Source organism: Nuphar pumila, chromosome 3 (genome assembly GCF_984573655.1).
Source record: "Nuphar pumila chromosome 3, dmNupPumi1.hap1.1, whole genome shotgun sequence".
Lineage (NCBI taxonomy): Eukaryota > Viridiplantae > Streptophyta > Magnoliopsida > Nymphaeales > Nymphaeaceae > Nuphar > Nuphar pumila.
The window spans coordinates 130,008,970-130,033,535 of record NC_143251.1 but is presented as its reverse complement, the minus strand read 5'-3'; the positions used below and the strand labels follow the sequence as shown (position 1 = coordinate 130,033,535).

The 24,566-nt window shown below is 35.4% G+C and overlaps 1 protein-coding gene across 2 annotated transcripts; it reads right to left on the bottom strand.

The window, feature by feature from the left end:
- Positions 1-17,009: 17,009 nt before the first annotated feature.
- Positions 17,010-19,677, bottom strand: LOC149843805 (putative inactive dual specificity protein phosphatase-like At4g18593). 2 transcript variants are annotated; one of them, XM_090001937.1, is made up of 3 exons: positions 19,629-19,677; positions 17,516-17,777; positions 17,010-17,260 (listed from the first exon to the last, which is right to left on the bottom strand). In XM_090001937.1, exons 2-3 carry the CDS (start codon positions 17,739-17,741, stop codon positions 17,106-17,108), a joined length of 381 nt encoding a protein of 126 aa, XP_089858063.1. In that variant the 5' UTR covers positions 17,742-17,777; positions 19,629-19,677; the 3' UTR covers positions 17,010-17,105. The 2 variants fall into 2 exon arrangements, 1 of the variants encoding a protein (XP_089858063.1); XR_016431158.1 differs by lacking the exon at positions 19,629-19,677 and having other exon boundaries at positions 17,126-17,260; positions 17,440-17,640.
- Positions 19,678-24,566: the final 4,889 nt, after the last annotated feature.

The window sequence follows — 24,566 nt, the reverse complement described above, 5'->3', positions numbered from 1 at the left end:
ATAAGCGAGCCACCTAAATGTATATAAGTTACTGCAGCATGCTTGCATCACAAGTGGAAAAGGAAGACCATATATTGTCAGAAAGTCCTAATTGGTTGGTGGACTCATGTCTAGACCCAACATTTGATATAAATACAATTGAACATCTACTTATTGAAGTATTGACAAAGCATCTTGGGTCACAAAAGAAGTATATTGTAAGTGCATATGTTATTGCTCTGTTTTATGCTTTTGTATTTTTTTATTATTAAACATGAGTTCAAAAATGTATATCGATTCTTTTTCAGATTGTAAGTATATCCTTATATATATATATATATATATATATATATATATATATATATATATATATATTAAATTGAAGTTGATATCCCTTTGAATATAAAAAGATGTTTTGTTAATATTAGCTTTATATTTTTTTAGAGTCTCATGTAAGTATAGAAAAAGGCAAAATCATTATCGAGCCTTCAATCATAATATGATTAAAATATTTGTATATTGCTATCATCATCATTAACATTGTCATAATTAAATTGTTAGATTATAATAATTCTTGAAGTGTGTTTCTTGCAGGTTTGAAGAGAATGTAAGGAAGGACTTTGAAGATGATGTATGTTTGTTTTTTTGAAGTGTATGATTATATTTGAATATATGTTTGAAGTTGAATATTTGAGGGGGTTGGAGAGGATAAATGTTTGAGGATGTTGATGAACATGTTTTTTGAAGTGTATGTTTATATTTGAATGTATGTTTGAAGTTGAATGTTTAAGGGGGTTGGAGAGGATGGATGTTTGAGGAAGTTGAAGAAGTGTATTTTTTTTTTGAAGTGTATATTTATATTTAAATGTATATTTAAAGTTCAATGTTTGAGGTGGTTGGAGAAGATGAATGTTCGAGGTGGTTGGCGAAGTGTGTTTGTTTTTTGAAGTATATGTTTATATTTAAATATATGTTTGAAGTTAATGTTTGAGGAGGTTGGAGAAGTGTATGTTTATATTTGAATGGATGTATGCTTGAGGATGTTTGAAGTGTATATTTGAATTGTATTTTTCATTTTGTTTAATGTAAAAAAAATTAAAACTAATATAAAATTTTTATTTTTCCAGATTCAAGGCCTATAACGTTGATATTTTTGTGTTGTTGTTATAGGCCTTAACACTATGTTGCCATTACAACCTATAATGACAACATAATTGTCGTCATCATAGCCTAAAATGATGACTTACTTCTCGTTGTTATAAACTATAATGGCGAGTTAATTTTCTCAGTTACAACATAAAACGATGACACAAAAATATCGGTGTTATAGATATATCGTCATTATAGGGTGGGTCACCGCTAATGGTATTCCTAGTTCGGGCGAAATTCGTTGTCAATATTGGGTCATACATTAACGGTGACTTATAAATGTCATCGTTATTACTCAACTAAGGCAAAAAATTGTTGGCCGTTATTTTTCACCATTATAGTCCTATAGCGACGATAAATAGGCTGATAGTGGCGAGAAACATCGTCGCTATTGACCCTCATCCTTGTAGTGGCTTGAGCTTCTCATACAAATTTCAACTCAATGTGCAGCCTCAGTAACAACAAAATTAAGTGGTTGAGGTGGTTCAATTTGTCTGGAGATGAAAGGATATCTCAAGTTCGAAACCTGAAAGGTGTGTCCCGTGTGTAAGCCAGAGCATAAAGGAAAGCTTTCTTGATGACTGGAGAGGGTACATTAGGAGTTTTTTTTTCTTAAGAAAAGTTGGGGTTAGGCGGATCCCTACCAGTTATACAATTATACCATCGGGTTTTGAACCTGCAATGTCGCAACACAAGGTGACATGCACTAGCTGCTCTTACCAGACAAGCGGAGCCCCCCGCACACTCACTCGTTGGTGTACATGTGGAGTTTTACACGAAGGCAGAGAGATAGATAGAGTGAGGGAGAGAGAGTCTCTTATTAGGCATTTTGCATTCCTTTCCCTAACTTGATGACTCTAAAGCTGCTGGGTCCAATACCCTGTCATCTGGCTGATTTCTCCAAAGAGTTCATAAAATTTTTGATGTTGCTCAAGATGATCAACTGTCAAGACCTTCGTGTTACATAAAAGCTTGAACCTATGATTTTCAGCACAATAGCTTCATATTACTTTATGGCCTTCAATATCACCAAATATTTATATATATATATATATATATATATATGTGTGTGTGTGTGTGTGTTATAGCTACTAACCACCTTCTCAGCTCAACACGAGCGCATCGCAAGGGTGTGCATACTCTCGTTAGTTTTTTCTCTCAAAGAAAACAGAGTGCCACTAAAAGTCATTTTTGTGACTTTAGCGTGCCCTGAGAAGGTGGTTAGCAGCTACCACATATATATAAAGAGAGAGAGAGAGAGAGAGAGAGAGAGTTTCAGCAATTTATCTCCCACCCACATACAAAAATCCAAAGTCCTGAATATTACAAATGACCCTCATAAAGAAAACCGCAAAATAATGCATGCCTCTTTTGACTGCTTTAGATGCCATTCATTTATGAGTTTCTTATCATTCTTTGGAAGCTAGTCAAAGTCAAAAGGCAATCTCATCATTCTTTTTTTTCTATTTAATTTTTGGCTTTTCTAAAGTTGCTCACAACAAAAATGAAAAATATGATCTCCTGTTGTGCTTTCTTATGGAAGCAAATATATCCCCAGATCCTTTTGTTGGGGTGTCACACTCTACACTTTGGGACAAAAAATTTTAGGTAGGCCTTCAGCTATCTGGTCTGGCTCAGCTATTTCTTTAGTCCATGTGGTCACCATTATTATATTTGATTCTTTTGTTGGTAACCCTAATTGCATTAAAATATAAATATAAGGGGGTATTTATGAGATATATATTTGTTACAAAAGATTGTACCCATATACAATCTATTTGAGATCTCACCATGCAAGAAATTTTGACTCAATCTGACCTTGTAGATGTGTTCAAGATGATCGATCACCCACCACACATTGGCAGGTCGACCCTTGGATTGAATTTTTTTAAAGAGAACACATGTTTTCTTGAAAGAAAATTCGGTGTATCAGACGATATTTTTTTTCACTGCTAGAAAACTCTGTAGATACGTCATATTATAGCAATTCAGGAACTGATTCCTACTAAAGTGAGCATGTAAATCATATCTACAATATTAGATTTACCACACACAATATATATATATATATATATATATATATATGGGTATGAAAACGTACCCAAAAGAAAACCTCCCAAACCTACCCGATAAGAAACATTTATTAGATTTTCAGTGTTTTTTTGACATTCTGACCTTACAATTGTGATCTATGAGTTTTTTTTATAGAAATCAATTCTTGGAGCAATTGATTGAGGATATGTTTTATAAGGTTTCAATAATCTATGGCTTACAATTTCATAAATTTTTGAAGCTCCAAATACCATTTTTTCATCCAAAATGCATGATCCAAGTGTCAATTTCTAGTAAATCAATCATGCTGAACACATCTGTAAGGTCAGAATTAAAAAAAAAAACAAAAATCTGATAAATATTTCTTATTGGGTAGGTTTGAGAGGTTTTCTATTGGGTAGGTTTATATATATACTAAGTTGATTAGAGTACAATCGACTATAGCAAACATTAGCCCATATGTCACAATATGATAAAGTTCCGTGCTTTGAACCTAAGGCTACTTTTAACACTAAAAGATGGAACCATTTCCTTTAATTTTTTCTTTCATGTATCCATTTGATATTGTAAATGTTTAAAATGACAAAGCTTATAAGGGGTTGGCTTCTTGCTTCTTGAAAAAGATTCTTAACCAATAGGAAAAAACACAGAGGACCATTATTATCATTTTAAAATTTGCTTATTACAAAAAAAAAATAATGCAAGTTTTTTTTTTGTCATTTATGAAAGGACAAAGGAATTAATAACAAAAGAGTTGGTTGGACGGTGCTGGCTTTGGTTTGCTTGTTTGGTATTCAAGGCTAAGGACCACTTCATGCCCTGCCAGACAGGAAATTGGGTCTTAGTAACCCAGATAGATTGTTCCAAAACATACCCTGGAAGTTCTTTTACTGGGTCTGGTTACACACTTGCACTCCTTAGCCTCTGTTTTAAAGGTAGGTGCCAACAGATTGGGTACAGGACAGATCATGTTATATCTGAATCTAAATCTGAAATGCATACAGTAGATCTGAATCCAAGTCTAGGTCCAAATCTCATCATATGAGAGAGGGTTGAATTCCGATCTGAAATATATGTGGTAATGCTTGATCTGATAAATTAAAAAAAGATCACAAGCACATTCTTCATATTTAAAAAAACAATTGGATATGAATTTTGATCCGAATCTGAAATTAATCCAGTTTAGCATATTCAAATCCTTGAATGCAAATTTAGATTTTACCAAAAAAAGTTGTAGACAATGACATTTAAGTTTATTATTATTATTTTTATTATTTTCATCATCATCATCATTGTATTATTATTATTATTTTTTATTTATAACCAAGCTGGAGGATATTGGAGTCGCTCGGTTAAGATAGTGTGGTGGTCAGCTATAATACTCGACCAGACTAATTTTTAGGCCAACTTTTGAACTTTTATGTGATTTTTGTAACCTCTTGAGTTGTTTGATCAACTTAAGAAATCACTAGGTCAATTTATAAGGAATTTTATCATGCCAAATTGAGAGGAAACTCTGAGAAATAAATCAAATAATTTATAAATAACTATTTTAATGTTTCTGTTATGTCACATAATTACGGGCAGGGGCGGAGCAGGGAATCTGAACTAGGGTGGACACAAACTCTAGGGATGGGAAACGAGATGAACAACTTGCCATTTGGCTCGGCTTGGCTCGACTTAGAAATTGAGTTTAGCTAGGCTCATTTATATAAATGACCCGAGCACGAACATAGCAAGGTCGATTGGCTTGACTCGTATAGGTCATTTTACATACTATATATTTCGTATAGGTCATTTTACATACTATATATTTATACATACTTGTATGTTATCTATTTATACATATATTATATATTATATATATAATGAATATTATGTATGCTTTGTGCATGGATTAAACAAATATTTTATATATTATCAAGATTTTAAAAACACTTTAATAGCAAATTTTTTTTAGAAGACGAGCTAGCTCATGATTGGCTGCAAAGAGCATGGGTATAGCCTCAACGAGCCGAGTTTACACAGTCCAAGTTCAACTCCTTTATAAGCCCTAGCAAACCCTCTATTGTGGGGATTTTTGGGTTGAGAGAGAGAGAGAGGCACAAAAGATCGGGGGTGGGCACTGCCATCCTGAACCTTTCATTAGGTCAGGGTGGGCACCAACCCCCCTACTAGGCAGTTTTTTGGCCACTTCAATGTGGTACATGCTATATGATGCAGCTAGTCAAGCTCAGCTATTTAAAAAAAAACTGGGTGCGTAAATGTGTGCATGCTTGGTTGGTTGGGACTTCAATGAACAGATTTTATCCAATATCTGACCCAATGCTACTCCATTCAGTTGCATTTGGTAATCTAAAACCATATCTGATTATAATCAGATACACAGGTATGGTTTTGATTTTTTGCTACCAAATCCAACAAATATCTGAATTTGATGGATACCAGAATCTGCTTAAATGTAAAAAAGTGGATCTGAAATAAGCGTTTCACCATCCAAACACTACAAGAAAAAGGATTAGTGACGGACGATATCCATCGCTAATCCATCACTGAAATGTTTAGCGGCTGATTGGTGATGGCTTAGCTACAAAAAGTGTCTGTTGCATAACCTTGGTCGTTAATTAGCGACAGAACGGATTTGTCGCTAATTAGCGATGGGTTAGCGACGAATATGATCCATCGCTAAATAAGCACGAATTTGGTTTTGTGACAGATACATGTTCGTCGCGAATCCGTCACTATTTTAACGATTGATTATATTTTGTCGTAAAACCAAATATTAGTGTTGGATAATATCCGTTGCAAAATTTTAAAAAAAATTTGTTTGAAATATAAATATCGAGAAAAAAATTCTTGTTATACAATTTCTATAAACTGTGTATAAAAGACAAAGTATACATAAAAAATACATATACAAAGTAGATGAAATAAATTTAACACAACTTACAAGTGATTAGTTAATTTTGCGGTGTTGCATGTTAGGAATAGCATGTATGCAATACAACACCATAGTACTGTTAGGAAACGTTCAAGCAAGAAAAATGAAAAAACAAAAACAATCAAACCACAAAGAAGATGAACACAAAGATTTACGTGAAAAAACTTCCCCTCAAATTTGAGAGAAAGTAAAAAACCACTGCCTCTCAAAGAGAAATCTTATTACTCTTGTAAACGATACAAGAGAAAAAGGAAAAAGAAAGACTTTATACAAGGTAAGGGCGACAACCCTAAACCTAAACGAATCGGGTCTGATCCATAAGAAATCGCGCCAGGGGGAACACCCCCCCCCCCCCTCTAGTAAGGGCAAAAAACACTGGCTCCACAACTCATTAAGTACAAGTATCAGTGTGACATAAATACAGGGAAATGTTGGTTGTTGTGATCACATCCAAATTCGGATATCAAATTCTATATGCCTAAACAGTGCATAAATGCATTTTTATACTTTATATCAAAATTATTACATATAATTTTTTACAGTCACAAATACATAACTCTGATATACAAAATAAAAAAAATCATTTATCCAGAAGAGGAAAATAACATAATGTCATTGTTTCACAAAATACCCATAATACAAATATATAAGTAACATGGATTGCTATTGCAACAATTAACAGCACAACAATAATATGTAAAAGGGCCCAAAGATTACTTTATGGTCGTGAAAGTCTGAAGAGAATGCATAGCAGTGACATGCAATTCAGCATAATGGACAGAATCCTTACAACCAATGTTAGAAATTTAGAATACTGACCACTCCCTGATATTTTTTTTTAGCATTGACGCTGGATTTGAGTGAAATCCTTTCACCAATGCTACAATGAAATTCTTTAGCTTACATAGTTTTTTATCCTTTTCTGAGTCAACAAGGATAACATTTGCTTTGAGGCCCTCAAGACCCAAAGAGTAAAGCTCATCATCATAAGGAATGTTGTGAAATAGCACTTTAAGTTTTGATTCCTGCATGATAACATACAAGATCTATGAGTTAGAAGATGGGTACCATAGCAAAGCATTAGTAGCACCGATAACAATAAAAATATATATGTATTTATAGGAGTGAAATTTTGCAAGCAAAGCATGAACCTCAGCATGCCCATGCTTGATGATGAATAGTTCTTTTAGCTATATGATCTCCATGGCTTTTAGCAGCTAAGAATAATTCGATGAAGGTACTTCAAACATGCAACCATTGATATTCCATACTTTATTTATAAAACAAAGAAACCATAAGGGATCCTAAGAAAAATAAAATTACAAAATAAAAGATCAAAAACTCATGAGCACTGCAAATAAGATTATATAAAACCAGAAAAGGCAGGTAGACCAAATCCCATAATAAAAGCCAAAAAGCTGACATATATCCACAATAAAACCCAAAAAGCTTCTAATGCCCAATCAATAAATAACATTGAGGTTCAGTCCTTTTATGTTTATAATAGTCTAAAAGAAAACAGCCCCCTAGTACATTTTTTTCATCATTATATTTTTTTTACTCTTCTTTTCTCTATTGTTTCCTACCATCCTCCTCTCTTTCTTCTTCTTCATCCTTGTTTTATGAAAAGAAACCTAAGTCACCAAACACATCTAATTATAATCAATTTGGGGGTTTACCAATACCTTTCACAATAAGCAAACATGATGAGATTTTTGAACAATCAATTAGTTTTTTAATAATAAGGTTAGTATATAATTTTTCAAAATCTTATGACTTATTCTTTCCAAATAATGTGAAATTAAAAAATTAAAGAATCTTGTCATATTTTTAAAAGATCTTGACCATCAAACTGAAGGGCAAAAAAAAAAACAATGACAATGAACACCACTTTATTGCCTCCACCCATCCATCATAAACAAATCCCACTAGCAATGTCCTAATAAATTCAATCATTTTGCATAATATAACCAACTGTTATTAGCTACTAAACAATATAATTGTGAGTCAAAGTGACTGTTCCAAACATAAGCATCCATGTTGTGATTACACAATAAAATTGTGAGTCAAAGTGAATGTTCAGAACATAAACATCCATGTGGTGAAGATCCGACCTTTGATCTATTTCAAGATCCAAAATTGTTAAATCAAACTAGAATGAATTCAATCATCTTAAAAACAAGAAAGTTTACAAAACAAATGAAAATAACCAAATACTATACAAAAGTTAGAAGAAAACTAAAAACAAGTGAGAACAAAATAAAGATTCATGTTAATGAAACATCTACACATTTATAAAAATTTAATTAAGTTACAATTCAAAATTGTCATTATAAATGAGCAAACAAGAAGCAACTAAAAGGAATCTAAGATTCTAATTGGTGGCAAAACTTTATGACAATTAAACCCTATTAACTTTATTGACACAATATTCACAAATCAATACTCATTTCCCTTAAATTTGAACTAGATGACTGGATTGAAAATGATATTAGGAAATACAAAGGATAAGAAGAAAAAAAGGGAGCCAAAAAAAGCTAGGTTGTAGGGTTTATTATCTTATGACCTGAGGATGGTCAGTAGGTCTGAGGTAATTAAAGCTCCCAACACATCCTTCTCTATCAAGGAAAACCTAAGTGCTCGGAGCTTGACAGGTATAATGAAGATTTGAATGATTGTCCTTGTAAATTTGATGGTGCTGGCAATTGATGGATCAACAAATCATACAAGCAAACTAATTTACAATGTATGAACAATTAGAAGTTATCAGCCAAAACCAATGATGCTCCGTAATCAAATACATGATGGCATAAACTCATACGAATGCACAATATGTACCAATTGTGAAAGACATTGGCAAGCATCAATATACATGAAAAAAAGGGATATTCAAACCCAACGTTGAATCAACTCATAAACCCAATAAAATTAAGGAAACAAAGATGAAAGCAAATGAAGTCTTTGTTACTCTAATGAAATGTGAAGAAAGCTAGAGCTGACAGGTCCATGAGGAACAAGTAATGAATTTATGAAGGCATTCAGATGCATCAAGAAAGCACAAGAAAGGGATTTAAAAAAAAATCACTCACAAAAAGTACAGAATAAAACCCATCAGGAATTACTCCACTAAAAACTCCAGTTGCCCACAGTATCTGTGATGCTGCTAGAGACGACAACTGATCTTGTTCATGACTACAAGCAGAATCTTTGGTACTCAAGGTTTCCTCTAGAGAACCCAAAGAAACAGACTGTAACATTTCCATGAAACTAGGAGACGACCAGCTGGCACTAGAAGTCTCTGATTCAGATGGACCAGGGTCTCCTGTTGCTTCCTCCATCTCCTCGTGGATTGGCTATATATTAACATCTCGTCCCACTAGTCACCCCATGAGAAGCATCTCAAAGTTCATAATGATATCAACAAAAGGCTTCACAAGAAACACTTCTATCAGCAAAATATTGAACAATCTAGAAAAATGAAGTGGCAAAAGCAGATGTCAATCACTGGGAAATGAACCGTTGTGGTGGATCATGCAAAGGGTGGTGAAGAAGGGGGAGTCCGACAGTGGTTGGGGCTCCCGGCGGCATGGTAGCAGCATCGTGTCGCAGTAGGGGTTGGTTCATCTCTGATCGGTGCCTGAATAAGGAAGTACAGGGGAAATAGGAAGAGGAGGAGGAGATCATGACGGTGACAGTCGCACTGGTCTTCAGCAGGGGCCCAAATAGATACTTCACGGTGGTGGCTCACCTGACTTCCGGCGTCGGCAGTGGAGGGTTTCAAAAGAAAGGGGGTTGCCAGAATGACGTGGCGACTATGCACCTGTGGGTGCTCGGACGAAAGGGGAAACACAAGAGAAAGAAAGGAAGAGGGGGAAATAAGAAGGGAAGGGAAAGGAGAGATGAAGGAGGGGAAGATAAGAGTCGATCGGCGATGACGTGGCTCCGATCGGTCTGCGGATAAGGAAGAGAAAGGAGAAGAAGAGAAGGCTCGGGGGATGGCTGCGTACAGTGAAAGGGGGAAAAGTGCAGAGGGGGTGAAAAAAAAATTGTGCCCTAGATGGGCCGGTTTAAATCGAAAAGTAGCGACGAAAAAAAATCGTCTAAAAAACCATCGCTAATTAGTGACGAAATTAGTGATCGACAAATTTTGTCGATCATTCGTAGCGAAGTTGCGACGGAGTTTGAGACATAAATTTTTTGTCGCTAATTAGCAATGGATTTGGAGACGAAATTTTTTCGCAGCTAATTCCAATTTTAGTGACAAATAGTTTTTTTTAGCTAATCTGTCACAACTTTGAAACGAAAATAATCCATCGCTAATTAAAGTTTTTCTTATAGTGGAATTCAAATCCGTTTAGTCAACATCCAATTAGTTGAATATGGTATTGGTCACATCCAATCCGAATCCAAACCAGTTACATCCCTAGTTTTTGCACACACAAAAATGTGAAGAGTATAAAATATTGTGAAGTATATGCCGTGTGATAAATATTATCACAATACGTATATACATGTGCCAACACCGAGAAGCCCCTAGCACCAGTTTCAATAGAGTAGGCTGAGCATTTTGAAGTACCCATGTTAAATAGGTTTGTTGATACATGATAGCTTTTGAGGAAAAAGAAAAGGCACAATTTCCAGAATATCTTAAAAGAGTGCACAATAGTGAGACAAAGTTGTATTTTGTAAGATAGGTAAAATGAGCTCTCTAGATTGAGGGTGACTGAGAGGATGAGATAGTTTATGATGGTAACTTGTAACCCTTGCATACCTCTATGGGTTAATGTCAGTGCAGACAAAGATGATTTTGTAACTATATCTACACCATGCACGTTCTCCTTGTGGTCCTCCTGCATTCTCTTGGTTTAACTCACTCTTAAACCAATTTGTGTGCAATTGCTGTTTTCTAGTACTTGCTCAACCCTTTGGTTGGTCTCTCTCTCTCTCTATCTATCTATATATATATAGGGTAACTGAAATATGTTTACCAACCAAATATATTTTGTGGTATGAACCGAGATTTTCATAGGTTTTTTATCTTTTTTTCACATATGGATGTGATCTAGACACTTGCATGGTTTTATAGAAACAAACTCTTAGACCATCCAATTAGGATGTATAAGAAGATCTTTTAAAGGTTGAAAATCAGCAATTTAGAATTTTTATGAATATTTAAGTAAAAAAAATTGCATTTCTTGATCCGATTATGATGATCCAACATACGATTCCTAGCAAATGGAACACCCCGAATGCATCTGTAGGCTTAGATTTGCAAAAAAACTTATGAAAATCTTGATTCATACCAGCAAATAATTGGTTGGTAAAACATATTCCAATCACTCTCTCAGTGCATATGCCCATATGGTATCAATGAGTTGAAAGTTATAGGCTCAAGTTATTTTGTTTCAAGGTGACCATGCATAGTTAACTTGTTAGAGATCAACCCTTTTATCATGTTTTTTTTTCATAAAAAAAAAAACTTTTTTTAAGTCATGAAAATTTAGTGCATTTACACCCATAGAATTTTTTTATCACAAAAAAAACCTGTAGATTTCAGTGCTTCAAAAGTTGATCCACACACACACACACACACACACACACACACACACACACACATATATATATATATATAAGGTTTTAGAAAAACGCAACTCACACACATATAATTATAAGCAATTTTACATCCTAAACATAACATATAATTGACGGTGCTTTTTGTTTAATCGAAACCTGTATGTGCTTAGTATGCTTATTTACTAAAAACTATACTTTAGGTCAAATTAATTTGACAAAAAATTTTGGTTTTTATTTGATCAAAGCTTTAATGCAAATGAGACATTGATTTTTATCACTCTAAAATCACATCTAAGCATAAAAAATGCCTGATACATGTTCTCTGCTGATTAAGCATAGAGACTCCCTGCAAGTTCAGATTAAGCAAACACCCAAAAGCTTGCCCTTTGAAGCCCATTGAGACGGTTTATGAGATAAGACTGTTTTGGTTAGGGATGGCAGTGGGGCGGGGCGGGGCGGGGGACAAGGTTTTCACCCCCGCCCCGCCTCAAAATTTTATCCTCCACCCCCGCCCCGCCCCGCCTCCGCGGCGGGGATGGATTTTATCCTCCACCCCCGCCTCCATCCCCGTTTCATACCCTTCATCCCCGGTCCAAACGGGGATGAGGCGGGGCGGGGCGGGGATATTGCGGGGGAAAGTGGTCGGGGCGGGGTTGGGGCAGGGATTAGGCGGGGATCGTGGCGGGGACGGGGCGGGGCGGGGAAAAGTGCACGTCCACCCCCGCCCCGCCTCCGCGGCGGGGATGGATTTTATCCTCCACCCCCGCCTCCCGTTTCATACCCTTCATCCCCGGTCCAAACGGGGCGAGGCGGGGCGGGGCCCCGCTTTCCCCCGGTCCACTGCCATCCCTAGTTTTGGTGAGTTCAGGATCGGGATTGAGCTTGTATTTTGAGCAAAACAAGCCAAGTTCGAACAAGAGAAGCTCGCCCAGCTCATTACCAGCCCTATGCAAAGGGAATAATTAATAAGGCATGTCTTTGCCCTTAGATAGAGAAAAGTTGTGGGGTTTTGGTAAGTTGGTTTCATGCATAAAAATGAAGAAAACCTAGGTACCACTGCCTATCTAACAATACAGTAAGGGTTGGAGGGGATGTCCGTGATCTTCATCACTTTTAAATTATATTCAACACCTTTCTTCTTGCCACCACATGTGTGATTCCCATTTTTCCTCTAGACATGAAAGTGATCGACCAAAAGTTTCAGTTCTGACATCTCCATAAATATGTAGAGAGAAAGAGATGGTTGGGTATAATAGTTCACTCAACTACAAACTATCACTGAAATAGGAAATTCTATTATCTTTCCCAATTGTAAGTGACGGTCAATCTTGATTGTAACTGGCAAGGGTTTGCCCCAAGGGAGGTTGGCCTAGTGGGGTGAGGCCTTGGCTGCTTGACGGGCAGTCAAGGTTTGATTCTCTTCTGCACAAGCCAATGCATAGCATAGGCCACTGGTGCAAGGGTCATAGCCTCGGAGTTTTATGCTGTGGGCACGACGACTATAGGTATGGCAGGCTGAGCTAGCATGATCAGGTCTTCCTGTTGGGTTATAAAAAAAAAAAAAACTGCCAAGGGTCTGCTTAGTGTGCTAAAAAGACCAAAAAAGAAAACATTACTAACGTTGGAAACGTACTTTTATGTTACAAGAAATTTATTTATTTTAAAGGTTACGTTGTTATCATAAAACCATCATAATTTGATGGTTATTTTTTGGGCAATTATTTAGCAATTTCATTTTTTTTTAAGTATGTATGTACCTACTTTTTTTCATGACGCTTCCTATTCGCTTCCATTGTGGATTCTTTAATTTTTCCCCTTATGCTTCTTAAACATTGTAAACTCATTCATGGAGGCATTTTTAAAACACTTGCTTCTTGTTTCATGCTTCATCTGTTCATGCTAGGGCTCGGAAATGGGACGAGCCACTCATGGTTCGGCTGATGCTCCTACAAGCTTGTTAAATAGTGCTAAACCTATGTTGGATATATTTTGTCACATAATATAGGGCAACCGGCAAACTAATTAGATAAAGTGTTTGGCCTGCATGCAATAGTCTTAGAGTTCAAATTCTATTGTTTTCAGCTTTGAAACATTCTATAAACAAGTCAGCTCGAATGTGGTTTAATAGGTCTAGAGTTCAAATCCTATTACTTGCAGCTATGAGAAAATGCAATTTTTTTTTTAATGAGCCAGCTCAAACTTAGCTGGTTTAACTCAACTTGCCACAAAAGCGACCCGATCTTGAACAACTCATTTTTAGTCCATTTGGCTTGTTTAGAAGCCCTACTTATAACCAGTGTGACAAATATCGTGAGATTTATGAAAATCTCGCGATAATATCGCGAGAAATTGCCTGAAAGTTTAAAACGGCAATTTCTCGTGAGATTTTCAAAATATCGTGAGATTTATGAAAAAACATAAATACCGCGATTTAAACGCGATATTTATGTTTTAAACGGCTATTTATCGCAAAAAAAAACTTATATTCCTATTTTTAAATAAATTTTATTAATATTTTCTTATAAAAATTAATTTTTATATTTTTAAATTAAATTTTTTTGCAGAGATTTTGCCGAAAGAAATTTTTTCAATTTCTCGCGAGTTTTTGAAAAACGAGAAATTGCCGATAAAAACTTTTGTCACTATGCTTATAACACCCGTTTAAATTGGTAACTATAGGCTACATCAACCAGTTAAGCATTTGGATTGCTCTATATACATTTCTCGTAACATGGACATGATCAAATTCATTTCTTAGGAGGAGTTTGCCTCATGAAAGAGGAGTCCAACCCCCTCAACCCACGGGAACCATTACCATGGAAAGAAGAGATGGAACGTTGAAAACAAGCTCTCTTTCTGCAAGAAAAGAGGAGCTCGTGTTTGCATCATGGTGGTGGGCCCGTGGAAATGCACGGGGTTGCGTGCATTTCAGCAGAAAGCCTCCCTTTTCTGTGACATGCAAATGCCCCCTCAATGCTTCTGCTGAAAATGTCGAGAACGTCGACATGCTTGATGCTGGGAATTCATGAATTTGGTCATGTTTCTTTTGGTTGGTATTGTAACCTTATAAAAGGCCCATAGCTAAATAACTTTGTGGTTAGCTTTGGTGGGATTTTTTTTCCTCAACTTGTCAACAGAGGCCATTCATTTCAGAGTAATGATACTATGTTACAGGAACACTCCAATTCACCCTCGTGTCGTGTCCTCTTATATACTCTATAATTATGGATAAATAAACTGGTAGGAGTCTGACTAACCCCGGCTTGCATTTCTTGATGAAAAAATAGACAAATATGATGTCACATGTCCTTATGTAACATGCATAGAAAAAAAATATGATCATTCCATAATCATGCCACACAATGTGAGTCAATAATAGATTTTCCTAAACTTGTCTAATACATTGCTGTATTAGGCCTAGGAAGACTTGGATGGAGATGATAGGAAAGGATATGAATGCTTTGAACCTCACCGAGGACATGGCATTGGATAGAAATGATTGGAGGAGAAGGATTCATGTAGAAGACCCAAAATGATTTTCTTTGTTGGTTCATATCGCCGACCCGAATTGTTTTGGGATGAAGGCGTAGTTGTTGTTGTTGTGTCTAATACCTTGCTGTATTATCGTTGACCTTTTTTTTTTTAAAGGAGAAACCATATTGAGGATTAGAGACCTTGCCGCGTTGACTCTGTCTGCCATATTTACGGTCGCTGTCCTGATAGTGTAAAACTTCATGGGCTTATATCCCTTGAACTTGGAGCCCTTTGATTCCCTTTAAAAGAATTATGGTCCAGACCAAGCGGACAAATGCCACACCTTATTCGATTGAAGTCAAGTTGAGCCGATAACAGATCAGCTGACTTTCTGGATCAAGTCAAGTTGTGTCAGCCAATGTAGACCGGATCGGTTTCTGAACCAGAAGAGAATCGGTCTGCATCAAATGGAATCTAATAATTTTGAATAGGCCTTTTAAATATGTTTAATTATAGTTAAATATTTTTTATTTGAAATTCAAAAAATCATAAAAAAAGAAAAAAAAAAAAAAAATGATCTAAAAGTAAATGATTGCTTATACAGACCAATCAAATTCTAAGATATGCATTATTGTCTCAACAATATAATAGCCAATAAATATCATAATTATTATAAAGAGTAAAAGAAAAACCCATTCAGGCATATTTGATTCCATTTTGACAACATTTGTGTCAGCCAAGACATCCTATCAAACCAACATGGAACTCTTGCAAGTCTTATCAAGGGGCACACACACACACACAGATATATATATATATATATATATATATATATATATATATATATATATATATATATATATATATATATATATATATATATATATATATATATGAACTTTCTTATGAATTGATTTATCATTGCTTATTTATTAAGAAACAAACTTTCCTTCAAACTGATTTGATATAAAAATATAAATATTTCATCATCAAATTATAGTATAATATCAACCATTGATTTTTTCCCTCTTTAAAATACATATTTGAATACAAAGATCTTAATCAAATAAATGCTCCCTATTGAGTAAACAATGTTAAAAACATCTAACAATATCCAACAAAAAATACTTGAAAGTATGATTTTTGGATGACCTTAACAGGAACTAACAAGAAAATGGGTAAGATCACACACACACACACACATATAAGGGACCATCCAACCAAAGGTCTAACATCTACAACCGATGATAATCAACAACATTTATTCTATAATGATCGAGTTTTTCATCGATCCGACTTTACATATTGGATTTTTATTATTCATTTAGTGAAAGACATGTTTTGGATTATGAATTTTTTATGTTTAGATGTGTTTTTGAAAGCGCTAAAAATCAACGGCTCACAATACTTTGTATTGTAAAGTTTTAAATGCATTGTGAGTCATGTTTCGAAAAACATGTCTATATATTGTAAAGTCTTCGTGTAAAGCATATTTCTTAATAAATAAATTATAAAGGACAAATATATGGGGTCTGATCGACGAGATGCTCAAGCAGAGAAGGAGAGCCGCCTGATCATCATTGGTTGTAGATTTTGGACCTACCTTTGATTGGATGCCCCTTCCCTGTATATATATATATATATATATATATATATATATATATATATATATATATATATATATATATATATATATATATATATATATATATATATCATTGTGAACTGTAAGAGTGGGGCCACAACCATTTCAACCGAGATGTACAGTGAAGATTGAACATAACTGATGAAACAGTGACCTGATCTGCCCTTCATACACACAGTAACATGAGGCATAAGATCATCATGGAAAGATATATTTTCCATATTACATTCAGCACAGACTGTGGATTCATTACATTCAGCACAGACTGTGGATTCAGATCATAACGGGAAGTCAAGTGTCGCATACATCTATTCGACTCTTGTGCAATTGGAAAGCAGGATTTACCCAAGTTCCACAACTACACTGAATACCTGCCCAGCTGAAGTAACCCAAACGAGCTTTGCATCCAACGCACTGGAGTTTTTCTTCTACAACACCTTCTTGTACTGCACAAAGATTGGCACCAACTTTGTCAAAATAGATGAAGCAACAGAAATGACCAAAACCAATGTGTATGAAGAAATAGAGGTCCGTTGATTCAGGATATAGAGGCACTTAATGTGGGTCATTTCTACAATGACACATCAGTTTTAGCTGTGAACATGAGTGTGTGGTGAGTCCGCACCTAATTAACCTGCACTGGCTCGCTCAATGTCCAAGTCAACTTGCTACTTTTTCTGCAGTGAATGGTTTCAAAATACCTGATTTCATCCACTTCATGGGCTCCACAAATAAAGAGGAGCACTCAGGCTTCCTCGCAGTGCTTGAAGAGGAGCCTCTTTTCTTCCAATCAAAGCAACTTTCACCTTCCCCTAGCTTATGAAGAACAACATTCTCCTGGGAAGCAACAATTCTACGGCATCTTTTGCAGCGGTAAACAATTTGAGTTTTTGTCTGACTTTCAGATTCAGAATGGTTGGATTCCATTGAAATTCAGGAAGCAAAAGTTCCCCTAAACAGAAACTGAAATAAAAGAAATATTACACTCCAAAAAGATCCACAAGAACTAGACACATTTTAGCTGCAAGCATTCGCATACAATGCTTTCTAGCAGTTTCGACAAACAATCTCATAATGCTACTAGCAATAAGATGCACTTTGCAGGAACAATTTGAGAACTGCAATGAAAGATACAAATAACCCCGAACTGCAACAAGATACAGGAAAGTAAAAACACTAGGAGAGCCAATAATGGCAGTTTTTGACGTTGGAAACAATGAGGAAGATGATAACAGTGAAAATTACAAATTTCTCATAGTGGGCTATCTTCGTACCAGATCAAACAATCCTACCAGCTTGCCACTTTGTATTGTAAGGACTAAGGCATGCATCACTAATCAACCAAACATCAGAATGGTTTTCCATGAAGAAGAACAATTAAAGAGAAAACGATGGCACAAAAGGAAAGTATTCATTGCTTGAGCCATAATTTTGAACAAAAATTATATAATTCAACGGGTTAAAGCTGTTAGGAGAATGGCATCAGTTGAATTTTGGTATTCTGTCTCCTCCCGAATGAAATCCACATGTCTTTGTGCCTCTCTGTTTTAAAAATGTAAATATCATAAACTTCTCTCTGTTTAGCATACATATGCATGGTGCAGAGACTAAACAAATTCAGCACCTATCATAAGAAGCACATGTACCACAGGAAATTCACCAATGTCAAACGAAAATGAAATAATGAAAACATGACAAAGGACACAGCTATCCTTGCATAGCTTTCCCAAGAGCACCATAAGACGGAATTCATTGACCCCAAACGAAAATGGTATTGAAGAAAGGAAAAAAATCTGGCATCTCTGATCAACACACCTGAGCATGATTCACATGAAGGAACAATAGCCTTTACCAAAGCCAGATGTATAGCATTTGCAGCGCTTATTTATAACCAAAAGAATTACATGGTTTTTTCTCATTATATCATCTATTATGCAGGAAAAAAGAACACCCTTTCGACAACAAATTCTACATGTATGCACGTACCAGTGAATGAAAAAAATAACAGGAAATAACAAAAAAAAGAAAGAATTAACTGTGACGGGTATCAATTCATATATATATATATATATAGAGAGAGAGAGAGAGAGGTACCTACCTAACTTAGGAGCTTACCCCGAGCAAACAGAGGTTTTCGGGGTGGTTTTTGCAAATCTGACCTTGCAGATGCATTCGGCATGGTCGATTCTGCAAGGTCAGATTTGCTAGAAAATGACACTTGGGTCGTGTTTTTCTATTAAAAAACGTGTTTTTTTAGTTTAAATATTTATGAAAATTGTAGACCGATCAATTTTCAAACCTTATAAAAACATACCCAAGTGTCTGAATCGGACGATCCAAGGGCCCATTACTATAAAAACAAGCATGCAGAACGCACCTCTATGGTCAGATTTCAGAAAAAACTGAATATTCATGAACAAAAGCGGAAAACTAAAAAATAAAGTACACTCGTTTTGGGGATTGGATCGAATTACGGCGGATTCAAAGAATTCAGATTTCAGATACAACTAAGCAAACGCGAGAGGAAATTCCTAGCACCATGACTAAAATTAAACTTAATTATTCATCATAAAAGGGAAAAAACAAAACCCATCCCAAATTTTGGTGCATAACGTCGAATCTCAGTATCTTCAATCTCCGGTTTGCCCCCAAATTCATTTTGCAACGGAAATGAAAGAAAATCTTGGTCTCGGAGTTTTGGGAAACGAACTCAAGCTTCTTCATCGAATCCTTTCGACTAAGTTTAATCACAAAGTGAATTGCGAAGATTGAAGGAGAATGGATCGATGGTAGAAAAGAAATTATTTACGTTACCTTCTCAGATCGCAGAATTTTGTTGCTGCTCCAACTTAGAAGTTAGAACCCTAAAATTTGTAGGGTTTTAGCTCGAAAGCGGGAACTTATTCTTTTTTACTTTAGGGAAATTTTCAAAAAAGGCACCTAAAGTTTCCGAATTAATAAAAAGCCCTTAAGTTTTATAAAAGTTATAGAAAAACATCTTGATTTTTGCACCGTTAATAAAAAAAAGCTTCCATCCATTTGACATAGGTTATCACTGAGTAATGAGTCAATGCTAAACAAATTTGGTGCTAAACCGCTTGCTAAATGGGTTTTTCATGTATTTTTTATTTTAAATTTAAATTTGACATGTGATCTATGTACTTGATTTTAAAGGGATCAGTTCTTGAAGAATTTGATTCCAACACATTGGTGGGTTTTTATAAAGTTTGAAATATCAAGGGTTCAAAATCTTTGTAAATTTTTTAGCCAGGCATCATTTTTTTCATTGAAAACACATGATCCAGTATATTCTTAGTAAATCGACCATGTCCAACACATTTATGGGATAGGAACTGCACAAAAAACACCGGAGAATCCCAAAAAACCCATTTAGCACACGGTTTAGCACGGACCCATTTTCTGGTTATCACTAATCCCTCATCAAAGACTCTAATGATAGTGAGGGTAAAATGATAATTTTACAATACATTTACACTATAGTAAACTCCTGAACCTTTTTAATTAACAATCATATTTTTTAAAAGAGTTTTTAAATTTTCTAAAATCTAGGTGCTTTTTTTATTAATACTCAAACTTTAAGTGCACTTTTGAAAATTTCTTTTTATTTTAAGACCCTCCTTTTTGAACAAAAGGGCCCCAACCTCACAAGCCGATATTCTAGAGCACAGATGTCAACGGATCGGATCTAAGCAATTACCGAATCCGACTTACTCAGATTTGGATTTGGATTTGGATTTGGAGTCGGAGAAAAAAATTAAAACCAAGCCTAGATCCGACTAGCTTAAAACCCGATATTTACACTTAATTGGGTTCGGGTTTTAGTTGGGTTCAGTTTTTAATCGGATATGGGTCAGGTTTTTGACACAACTCAATACTAAGCCCAAATCCAAATTTCAATCCGGAATTGGCTACTGGATCCAAGTAATCGGGTTCCAACTCAAGTCGGATGTCAGGTTACATCTGACCCGTTGACATCCGAGCACTTGATGGGTTACAAACGCAGTGATAAACGTACTAAACGGTAACTTATCGGCAATGAAAATATTTTGCATCTTTTGTTTTTTCTGGCGTTGTTATCTGCAAAATCTAAAATATAAAATGGTAAGGAAAACATTAAATCATATAAAGATAAGATAGTCCGGTTTAATGACATTGTGCCGATGTAAACGTAAAAATACCTAAATATTTTTTTTAAAGCATTGAAATATATCGGCCGTTTTTAAAAACGGCCGCTGTGTTTTTTTGTTGATATTTCCTAAATATTATAAAAGCAAAAGTGAGGGTAATAAGTGCAAAAAATTAGATGCTTTATGAGCTTTTTTAACATTGACATCCTTACCACGTGTTCCAATAATGTCATTAAAAATTTGTTTACCCTTTCTCCTTATAGTTTTCAAAAAAAACTCAACATATTGTAATTTTTTCAAAGCAAGAAAAAAAAATTAGATTCAACAAAAAAGATAACCAGGTTGACAGAGGCAACACCACTACGTCGTTGATCCTGTGGGCGGGCGGTTTCTCCGTGTAAGTATAAAAAAAAATCCATAGATGAAAATAGATTCTCTAATTTTGTGAAAGTCTTAAATTAAGATCAAGTTTATTGTAACAAAATTTTCTTTAATGAAAACCTATCTCACAAGAAATGGTGAGTGTGAGATAGGAACTAAAAGGTTACGGGTAGGGGTAGCAATCGGGTCGGGTCGGCAGGTTGGCGGGTCAGCATACCTCAATACGAACCCGACCCGTTTATTAAACGGGTCAGCTGTGGCAAACACAAACCCGACTCATTTATTAAACGGGTAACCCGACACGACACTGTTAACCCGTTTAATAAATGGGTCAGGTCGGGTAAATGGGTTGGCGTGTCAGGTTCGAGTAAACGGGTTGGTGGGCGGGTTCAGGTAAACGTGTAAATGGGTTGGCAGGCGGGTCGGGGTCGGGTAAATGGGTTGGTGGGTCTGGTTCAGGTAAACGGGTTGGCGGGCGGGTTCGGGTAAACATGTAAACGGGTTGGCAGGCAGGTTGGGGTCGAGTAAACGGGTTGGCGGGTTGGGGTCGGGTAAACGGGTTGACCCGCCCGCCTAACCCGTTTATTAAACGGGTCAGGTGGGTTGTTATACCCCTAACATGAACCCAACCTGTTTAATAAATGGGTTAGGCGGGTTGACCCGTTTACGACACAAACCCGTTTAAGCCAAACCCGAACCCGAATAAGAAGCGGGTTGGCGGGTCGTATCAGATTTTGCCACCCCTAGTCACGGGTGTAGGTCAATTGGTTAGACCGAACCACCAAAACCGAGTTTCCATCTTGGGTGTTCTTTGATTTTACAAATCTGACTTGTATGCAGTAATATGCACATCACCGCATAGGTCCTTGGGGCAAGGGTCTTAGCCTCGGAGTTTTACGCTGCCTGCACAACGACCGTAGGTATGGCAACAGCGTGACCAGGTCTTCGTGCTGAGTGTGGTTTCTTCGATTATAAATTCAAAAAAAAATGCACATCGCCAGTTTTTTATGGGATTTTGAATGACTTAAAGATCATAGCTATATTTTTTTCAAATCTTCAAAAAATGGAAGTTGCCAATTAAAAGGAAAAACAAATTATCTAAAACTATTCCCCCACTTTCTCTCACCTCTTTCAGCACCTATCTGTATAAAACATGGGAATTTGCCATTCAATTTTATCTAAGATCTTTAAAGTTGGTTAGCTACAAATTTGAAAAAAAAAATAGAATACATATTAATTTTACAAATTTAGAAAGTTTCTAATATCTAAAGGGTCTTACCATATATATATATATATATATATATATATATATATATATATATATATATATATATATATATATATATATATATATATATATATATATATTCAAGCCATCGATTTTGAAGATATTAAAAAAGCTACATGTATGACATAATCACAAGATTCAAAACTTGTTTTCCACTAGATAATAATTGTAGATCATATATATATAAGGCCTTATCAACAAAAAAAAAACTCAAAAAATTGAAAACATAAAATGAAGCTTCTATTAGGTGGGAATAGTTATTCTAGGAACATCATATCATTTTTAATATATATATATATATATATATAAACTAGTTGTATTTAACATTAGATAGATTCAACTTTATTAAAATAATTAAAAACACTCTTGAAACAAAAACATTTAAAAAAATGCAAGGTTATTTTTTTAGGTCAAAAAGATAACTTTAATAGCTTTGAAAAGTTACTTTTTTGGAAAAAGTGTTGAATTTTCAATTCCTATAAGTTCAAAAGGCTTTAATGCTAAAAAAAGTAACTATGTATATTAAAAATTTGTTATTTTTTTAAAGGTATTTTTGTTATTTTAATAAAGTTGAATCCATATAACATTAAGTGTTTAATGTTATATATATATATATATATTACATAACATTCTTTATGTATGATTTTATATTTGATTTTTATTATTAAAACTTACTCCGTTTAAGGTCTGTATTTTAAAGTAAAAATATTCTGTATTTTAAATAAATGTATATAATGTCTTTGTCTATTTATTTGTCATAAAAATATTAATTTAGACATGATTTATATGAATAAGAAGGAAATCAAGAATCTCAAACAACTCATAACTAGTTGGGATAGAGCGTAATCACATGGCACAAAATTTATGCATTAATACCCTGGCCTTGGTCCCTAGGTGTGGCAAAATCTGACACAACCCGCCAACCTACTTCTTAGCTAGGTTCGGGTTTAGCTTAAATGGATTTGTGTCGTAAACGGGTCGACCCGCCTAACCCGTTTATTAAACGGGTCGGGTTCGTGTTAGGGGTATGCCAACCCGCAAACCCAACTGACCCGCTTAATAAACGGGTTAGGCGGATGGGTCAACCTGTTTACCCGAACCCGACCTACCAACCTGTTTATTCTTTGATGCACGATCTGCACAAATGTTTTTATTGAAAATATATTTTTAAAATGCTTTATTGAAAAAGTTGCATCAAATTTTTTAGTGCTATTACCGGAGAACTCTGCCTCGAGGTTTACGTCATCAGCCAGACGGATCTCAGGTGACCCTTTATCGTCCATAAGATCAAAGGACGTGAAGTCATGCTCAATCAAGGGTTCTAAGGTGGTACAAGCATCGAGTTTTACGTCCTCAGTCAGACGGATCTCTAGTTACCATCATCTATGAGATCAATGGACGTAAAGTCATGCTCAATCAGAGGTCATACAAAAGAAGGCTACCTGCAAGGTGAGTATGTAATCAAAGCAAAGAGCCCACTTTCTTGACCCCAACCGTGTTGTTGTTGAACAATTATCAACCATGAAGGAGACTCCACGGGCATGCATGAAAGGATTCAGAGAATCCACGGCTTCAATCAAAACTTTTATTGATGATATCTGAGTACGAGTGTCTCTTCTTCCTCGAAATGTCTCTTCTTCCTTGAAACTTCAATATGCATCAAGCACAACAGAGATTAGTATTCATATGATATCAAAGCTGCCATAGTCCTAACAAGAAACCAATGATCAGGTGAGTGACCAAAAGGCGATCAACATCGTCAACCCCCATATCAAAAGGTAAACCAACATTAACAACTCATATTCGACATTTTCTTGAATTTATTTATTTATTTTGCTACATTAATCCCTATAGTATGATCAATGGTTTGTTAAGCAAAACATGCTTTTGGATCACCAATGATGCGGATACAAATTATTTAAGAGCTACAAATAT

Coding starts and splice junctions, on each gene's coding strand:
- LOC149843805 (XM_090001937.1), bottom strand. CDS start 17,741: ATGGAATCCAACCATTCTGAATCTGAAAGTCAGACAAAAACTCAAATT. Junction 17,261..17,515: donor CATGAAGTGGATGAAATCAG/GTATTTTGAAAC, acceptor ATCTTTGTGCAG/TACAAGAAGGTGTTGTAGAA.